This window comes from Nerophis ophidion, linkage group LG03 (assembly GCF_033978795.1).
Source record: "Nerophis ophidion isolate RoL-2023_Sa linkage group LG03, RoL_Noph_v1.0, whole genome shotgun sequence".
Classification (NCBI taxonomy): Eukaryota; Metazoa; Chordata; class Actinopteri; order Syngnathiformes; family Syngnathidae; genus Nerophis; species Nerophis ophidion.
Window position 1 is genome coordinate 49,507,835 of NC_084613.1, and position 8,721 is coordinate 49,516,555.

Sequence of the window (8,721 nt, forward strand, 5' to 3'; positions counted from 1 at the left end):
TACGGTTTTGTTTAGTTTTTACACACTGTTTAGCGCAAAGTATTTGAATCATAGGAAATCAGGCCTTTTGACTACTGAAAAGTTTTGTTTTTAAATCAGATTAATCACAGGGTCGCTACGAATTAATTATGAAAAATGTTTGTCTCTATTAATCGTGTTTAATTTTTCAAGAGCAAAGAGACTACAGAAAGAAGGGAATACAAAAGCACTTGAATGTGTTTATTAAAAAACGTTTAATATATTGTTCATGTACACAAAAAAGTGTCGGTCTTTCTAAAACATGTATACACTTGTGTGGACCAGATACTCATTTTGATTTATGATTGTGGTATTTTTTTGCACTCACATTTCTCGAGGGGGGCAACTTGCTGTTTATATAGTGATTCAGCAGCTTGTCAGAACCGCATCAACTGCCTAATTGCAAATGTGCAACAGTAACAGTACTGTAGTTCAGGGGTCTCCAACTCTTTTACCCCCGAGGGCTACTATTACAAAATAAAAATGGCCACGAGCTATACTCGCGTTTCTAACGTTTTTTTTTCATAGCTTATTTCAACCCAAAGGGGAAACATTTAGTTTCTGCCAGGGCATTGACAACATGTTGGTATCAACAACTTCCATTCATCCATTTCCTACCGCTTGTTCCTTTCAGTGTCGCGGGGGGTGCAGTAGCCTATCTCAGCTGCATTTGAGCGGTAGGCGGGGTACATTCTGGACAAGTCGCCACCTCATCACAGGGCCAACACAGATAGACAACATTCACACTCACACACTAGGGATAATTTAGTGTTGCCAATCAACTTATCCCCAGGTGCATGTCTTTGGAGGTGGGAGGAAGCCTAAATATCCCGAGGGAACCCATGCAGTCAGAGAGAGAACATGCAAACGCCACACAAAAAGATCCCCAGCCCAGAATCTTATGTATTGTGAGGCACACGCACCAACCCATGGGCCACCATGTTGCCTAACTTATATTGTGTTTTAAAATATCAACAAAAAAAGAGTTCAGCTGCATCTTGCATTTCAGCATAAATCTTTTTGTAATGTGGGTTTTTAAAGCACTATTTTTAAATATACTTTGAAGAAAGGATTTTGTGCTACATTCATATGACTGTGGACCTTTGAATTGTACATTATGTAAGAAATAGTTCTCTATTCCAACAGTGCGGCCATTGTCTATGCTATTGTGTGGTAATTTGTCACTAAAATTTAGGCATCATGTCTGAATTGACAAACTGACCAAAATGCATTAATAGAGACATTACAGAGATTTTGCGCTACAAAGTGGGTTCACTGTTAAAACTTTTAATCAGATTAAAGACAAGAGATTTTTCTACATCACCTCAATAAATCATTACAGCTCAAATTTTCACAAAAAATGTCTACCATGTGAGTAAAAATCAAATACTTTGTTTACAAATAGGGTATAAAATGTAAGGTTGCTGTTGGATTAACCAATATCAGTAGATGTATTGAGAATTCACAAAGTGACATGTGAGAATAAAGTACAGCAGTGCTACTTATCAAACTTTTTTGTCTTCCACTCCTCCCCCGCTTTTTCTTAACAAAATAGAGGCTCCTTAATGCCTGGTGGCAAATTATACAAAAGAGGAAAGCTTTGTGATGAACCTTAAATTTGTTTTTGCTCCTCCACCAGGAGAAAAAAGCTATTATTTACAGAGTAATTTGAATAGCCGCAGAAACAAAACTACAAACTCTCACACTCATCGTTTGTACACAGTAAGGCTCGTTTACACTCCACTCCAATATGTGCAATGATGGAATGAAGTCACCTCAGCCCACTTCCACACAAGAACATATCACACCGGTAATCACACATTAGATTCTCTCAGCTCCAAACTAAGCATAACAATAAAATATCTTGTTACCTCGCTTTAAAAAAAACTGTGCAAATAAAACAGGCACACAAAGATCAATGACAAGGTCAAATCAAAAAGTCCAGGCTTAAATGAGATTATTCCAAATAAAACTGTTCGCATCGAGGCCTGTTGTCATATAAAAAAGGTGGCTTTAAAATGTTTCTTTGGAAGTTTCAAGAACGCTTCAATGCAGATAACCTGCGAAGAAGACGCTGTTGTCGAGCTTTGAGGCGCTTGCGCTCTTGCAGTTGTCGCTTCTCCTTGGCGTGAAGCTCTGTGAGGTACTCCGTGGCGTGGGTCAGGATGGCCACTTTAGGGGTCTTGGCTGACTGCAGACTCGGGATCTGATCCCGTAGTGCGAGGAACCTGTACCTCAAGTCGTTCCTCCTCTTCCTCTCCAGGTAGTTGTGGTTCCTCCTGCGGTCCGTGTCCTCCGTGTCAGAATTCAAAGGGCTTCCCAAGGGAGAGGTGGGCTGACTGGATCTCGGACAACACATACGTTTACTTTGGCGCTCCTCTTCCTCCTCTTCATCACCATCATCATCCTCATCATCATCATCGTCTTCGTCGTCCTCATCGGGTTCAGGCCCACTGTCTGGGGAGCGTGCGGCATAGTTGTGCTGCTGCCGGTGTACGGACGCGTGGAAGCGTCTGGGACAAGGGTCAGCACGGACTGTGATGGTCACTGGCTTACGGACACTGGCTGGCCGGGCTTGCTTGTGTTTGCTCTCCACGGTGACAACATCAATTTCCTCTTCATCATCTGTGAGCATATGAAAAGATATATCATTATACTTAATCAGGATGCTGTGCTAAAACACACGTGCAGTAGAAACAACTGCTTTTGCTCAATCCAAATGATGTGGCAATGAGGAAGTGCATTCCATAGTCAAGCAAGCACATCACAACTCCCCCCCAACACACACACCGCTGCAGGGCATTGGAGCAGAGAAGAATTCGAGCCTTTGTCATGGACCACAAGGAACATTCATCAGCAATTGTAATAAGGGGACCTGATAGCAGGACGCCGTCTGAAAGTTTAGTGTGCATGCGGCTATAAATCACCGCCCCTATGGCGCATCTGATAGCAATGCAGAAGGCGATTAACATGACGCTAAAGTGACGGGGGCGCGGTTTTTAAACACACAGAAAACGCATGTGGCGCATTGTCGCGGCAAAAATAAAGTGCAAGCCGTTTTACGCTTGAAACATTTGCAACCAACATTTATGCAGTTATTGATTTTTCTTACCGGAGGAGTCGGACCGGGACTCGGAGCCAGACGACGCCGGCTTCCTGCAGCTGCTGGTCGGGTAGGTGAGAACCGCCGCAGGGTCGACGCAGTCTGCCGCCGACGTGGGGAGCGGAGCGCCGGCCGAGACGCACTGCGCTTTGCTCGGCCTCGGGTGTGCTTGTGTCTCCGCGGGAGCAGCTCCGGGTCGCTGGGGCGGTGCCAACTGCCTGCCGGTCACCTTCTCCAGCTGCTTGCTGGTAGAGAAACTACTCCACATGCAGTCCCGGATGATGATGGAGCTGAGGTTGCCGAACAAGCCATTGCCCTTGTACTCCTCGTCCTGACCCAGGACTTTGGACAACCAGCTCAGCTTGTCTCCCGGCGACATGCATTCATCCCCGCCCTGCAGAGTCCGGGTTGGCGACATGGGAGGGGTGGCCAGCAGCTCGAACTTTTTCCAAATGCCCTCACTCGGCGCGATTGACTTGTAAAAATCCTCTTCAGTGTCAAAGTCATCGAAGAAATAGTGCTGGTAATAGTCCAGCTCCATTGTTGGCGCTGATTAAACAATCCTCCTTTAAGGTTATGAAATCCTCTTTAACCTGAATGGGAATGTAGAATGCATGAACATCCGGTGGGTGGGTCATCACAGCCACTTTGTACAGATCAAATACATAATTACTGAAAAAGTGAGAATCTTTGAAGTCTTTGAATGAAACGAACTGCCTATGATTACGACATCAGCTGCTGTGTATATTTAGACGTGAAGTTCGCTCGGCCCATCTAACTACTTGCTGGGAAACTTCCACACCTATTTATCTGACTTTTCGTAATACTCACCGAGTAAATGTAGGTCATTGACAATTCCCACCGGTCGAGTCCTTACGTGAAGCTGCGTTTCTTTGTTTTGAAGTGAGTTCTTTGTAAAGACGGCAAACAGGAAGCAGGCGGTCGTCCTGTGGAAGAGAAGCCGCGCAGTGCGTTTTTTCGCGCCAGTGAGAAATCCTGTTATAAGACGACAAAAGTGCAGGGCGGGGCTAGGGCAAATATCTGCAGTAGTAGATCCGGGTAAGCCTTCTCATTTGCATAAAGGGTGGGACCGAGCACCTCGGCCCGCCAGTCTGCGTCTCCCAATATGGGCGTATTGAAATATGGTCGCAAACGCTGACATACTATGATTACTTAACATGAGAGCGGTCAAATAATGTATTTACATATATATTTTGTATCTCTTTGCAAGGCTGATTTCAAATTACAGTATTTGTGAAAATGTGTTATAAAAATAGCATGCCTTTTTATAAGACATAATTTACATAGTTGTGTTTAAAGGCCTACTGAAACCCACTACTACCCACCACGCAGTCTGATAGTTTATATATTAATGATGAAATATCAACATTGCAACACATGCCAATACGGCCTTTTTAGTTTACTAAATTGCAATTTTAAATTTCCCGGGAGTTTTTTCTTGAAAGCGTCGCGTAATGATGACGTGTACGCATGACGTCACATGCTGTTAGGAATATGAGCGCTGCACACACACACAACTAAAAGTCGTCTGCTTTAAAGGGGTACATTAACACAATTTCAGAAGGGTTAAAACCAATTAAAATCTGTTCCCAGTCGCTTATTTTATTTTTCGAAGTTTTTTTCAAAATTTTACCTGTCCCAGAATATCCCTAAAAAAAGCTTTAAAGTGCTTGATTTTCGCTATTTGCGAAGCCACTGTCTATTTCCGTGTGACGTCACACAGCAATGCCAATACAAACAGATGGTGGATAGCAAAGCAAGATATAGCGACATTAGCTCGGATTCAGACTCGGATTCAGACTCGGGTTTCAGCGGCTTAAGCGATTCAACAGATTACACATGTATTGAAACGGATGGTTGGAGTATGGAGGCAGATAGCGAAAAAGAAATTGAAGAAGAAACTGGTGCTATTGAGCGAATAGCTATTGACGCTATTCGGCCATACATGTCTGCTTTAGCCTCGCCGGTAAAATGTGCGGACCAAACGATCAGGACTTTCGCATTGACACTGAAGCAACTTAAATCCATCGATTGGTAAGTGTTTGTTTCGCATTAAATGTGGGTGAAAGGAAACGCTGGATGTTAATATAGTTTCAAATGTACATACAGCTAGCTTAAATAGCATGTTAGCATCGATTAGCTGGCAGTCATGCCGCAACCAAATATGTCTGATTAGCACATAAGTCAACAACATCAACAAAACTCACCTTTGTGATTTCGTTGACTTTATCGTTGGGAATGCATCTGCTTTGAGTGTCGCAGGGTATCCAGACATTCTTGCCATCTCTGTGCGATCTCTGTCGTAGCATCGCCGGTAAAAACCAAACTACGGACTTTCGCATCTCTTGACACTGGAGAAACTTAAATCCGTCAATTGGTAATTAATTACACAGTATTTTGGAGATCTGTGTTGCTGAATCTTTTGCAAATTGTTCAATTAATTTTGGAGAAGTCAAAGTAGAAAGATGGTGTTGGGAAGCTTTAGCCTCTAGCCACACAACCACACGGTGATTCCTTGTTTAAAATTCCTGGAGGTGAAACTTTCCTATGGATCAGAGCGCGGTCAAGAGAACATGGATCCCGACCACATGTCAACCAGCAGGTTTCGGTGAGAAAATTGTGGTTAAAAAGTCACTTCTTACCGGAGAAAAGCTGAGCTTGTGCCGTCCATAAAGCTGCCGTCGACTTCGCTGAGACACTGCGCGTCAAGACACCCGTGGAGACACCCTTCCGACTATCAGGTAATATTAAACTCACTAAAACACTTGCAACACAATAGAAAGATAAGGGATTTCCCAGAATTATCCTAGTAAATGTGTTTAAAAACATCGGAATCCGTCCCAATGCAATCGCATTTTTTTTTTAACTCGTGTTTTTTTTTAACTCGTGTTTTTTTTTTTTTTTCTAGTCCGTCGCTATCAATATCCTCAAACACAAATCTTTCATTCTCGCTCAAATTAATGGGGAAATTGTCGTTTTCTCGGTCCGAATAGCACTGTTTGTTGGAGGCTCCCATTAGAAACAATGTGAATATATGAGGACCCACCAACATGTGACGTCATCGTCTGCGACTTCCGGTAAAGGCAGGGCTTTTCTGTTAGCACCAAAAGTTGCGAACTTTATTGTTGATGTTCTCTACTAAATCCTTTCAGCAAAAAAATGGCAATATCGCGAAATGATCAAGTATGACACATAGAATGGACCTGGTATCCCCGTTTAAATAAGAAAATATAATTTTAGTAGGCCTTTAATGTATTGTGTTTATTCAAAATATTTTTTTACATTTTACTTTACTTTAAGAATATTTTTATATAAAAGGGTTGGTAGTGTACATTTGTGAATTAAATACAATTTAAATTGGCCCCAAAATAGAATGATGCTTGAAGAAATAAGGAAAAAATACAACACACTTAAATTGCTCACCAAAAAAGCTAAGGTTTTGGTGGTGAAAAGAATCAACGATCTGGACGGATACATTTAACACCATGCACTCTAAAAAAAAAACTGATACGTTGTAGAAGTTGAGGACTTATCAGTGGACAACAGGAACCGGACTAAGGCATGCACTTGCACCCATACAGACTTGAAAAACTTTTGCAACATAGAACATAAAAGTCTGCATTTGGAGAATACAGATCCAGACAGATTTTCTTCTCTCACATCAGGAATAATAGTTTTTATTATATAGATAAACAATACAATACCAACATTAATTCTCAAAACCAACTGGCAATTATTAATTTCAATAGCAGAAGTTTGTATGCAAACTACACCAACATGAAGTTTTTGTTAAAATTCAACCAACCTTTCAGAGTGATCGCTATCTCAGAGACATGGATCAATGCTAAAAAAAGAAGAGATTTTGATTTAGGAGGTTAGAAACTAAATCACATCAACAGAACCAACAATAATGTAGGCTGAGTGGCAGTGTAGGTGATCAATGACATGATCTACAAAGTCATAGAATACATGTAATTTGTTATTGATAATATTTGAGATAAATATACCCATTGAAATATGTCATGAAAAAAGCAAACTCATATTAATCAACTGTGTATGTACAAATGTTTGAGGACTGGATTAAGGCAACCTTCACTTAAATCAGTCAAAAGGTAATTTTCTTAGGTGGTGACTTCAACATTGACCTCTTTAACCCTATTAAACAAAATAACATTGATGACTTTATAGATACTATAAATAGCATGATTTTGTATCTTAAAATCCCAAGATCAAGCTGAATCATAGAACACTGTGCCATTCCTATTGATAATATTTTTACTAATCATTTTGATAATACTACAAGCCGTCTGGTAATGCCCAACATCAGTGATCATCTACCAGTTTCTACAATCCAAGACAGAAACTTCAGGAAGAAGACAAAACACATTTAAAATACTTTGCACAGAGAAAAGCATGAGTGGATTTAACAATGATCTGAAAGATCAAAGTTGGGAAAATGCACAGTGTACAGTGAAAATAATGTTGATGATGTATGGTAATGTTTTTGCCACTTTCATGATGCTTTATGACAAAACATTGTCCAGTAAACAACTAATCAAAAAGCAAAATAACAACAATCACCCTGACAAAGGTGCAGAAAAATATTTGTAACAAGAAAAATACATCATAAAGTAAATCATTACACAAAGATCTGTCAAGGCAAAGAATAAGTACCAAACTTACAAGAACAAGTTAACCAGCATTTTACGAGCATGTGGGAATAAACATTAAAGACAGGAACAAAAACAACATAAGAGCAACATGGGGTATCCTAAATATCTTCATTAAAAATGGTACAAAGAAAAATTACCCTCAATACTTCTCAAATGGAAATGTAAAAAAAATTACAATATGAATGAAGTAGTTAAAGGTTCTGGAATGAGGTGGCGACCTCCCAGGGTGTACACGCCTTCTGCCTGACATAGGCACCAGCCCCCACCTGCAACCCCAAAAGGGACAAGCGGTAGAAAATTGATAGATGGATGGATGGATGGATAGTTGAAGGTTTTAGTAAGTACTTCATACATTTATTACCAAATCTGGAAGGATAAATTCCAGATCCAGGGTCAGATGAGGACTTAAATGACACCATAAACAGAGATCTCAACTCAATGTTCCCCACAGACTTGACAGGAAAATAAATGATCAAAATTATGAACAAATGTAAATACAAGTCTTATACTGATTGTAACAGTAATTGTATGAAAACAATGAAAAAATGGTTACTGCAGAGGTTTTAAAACCTTTAACATGTATCAGCAACTTATCATTTGAAACAGGTAAATTTCCAAATAAAATTAATTTAGCAAAAGTTGTACCGATTTATACAACTACAGAAAAACACTATCTTACGTAGATCTGTTTCATTACTTCCATATATTTCTAATATCATTGAAAAATTATTTAACAACAGATTGGACACATTTATAAAAAGTGGAACCCTCGCAGAGATCTCAATACAGTTACAGAGCCACCATTTCCACATTGATGGCATTAAAAGATATAATATAGTTTACCATTGCGATAGATGCTAAACAGTGTGCAGCTGCAGTGTTTGTGGAACTAACAAAAGCATTTGA

The 8,721-nt window shown here is 40.3% G+C and overlaps 1 protein-coding gene across 1 annotated transcript; it reads right to left on the minus strand.

Moving 5' to 3' along the window:
* Positions 1–214: 214 nt before the first annotated feature.
* On the minus strand, positions 215–4,134 carry LOC133549757 (protein L-Myc-1b-like). Its single transcript, XM_061895507.1, has 3 exons — positions 3,953–4,134; positions 3,131–3,714; positions 215–2,643 (listed from the first exon to the last, which is right to left on the minus strand). The coding sequence occupies exons 2-3, from the start codon at positions 3,660–3,662 to the stop codon at positions 2,054–2,056; spliced, it is 1,122 nt and encodes a 373-aa protein (XP_061751491.1). The 5' UTR covers positions 3,663–3,714; positions 3,953–4,134; the 3' UTR covers positions 215–2,053.
* Between the last annotated feature and the right edge of the window lie 4,587 nt (positions 4,135–8,721).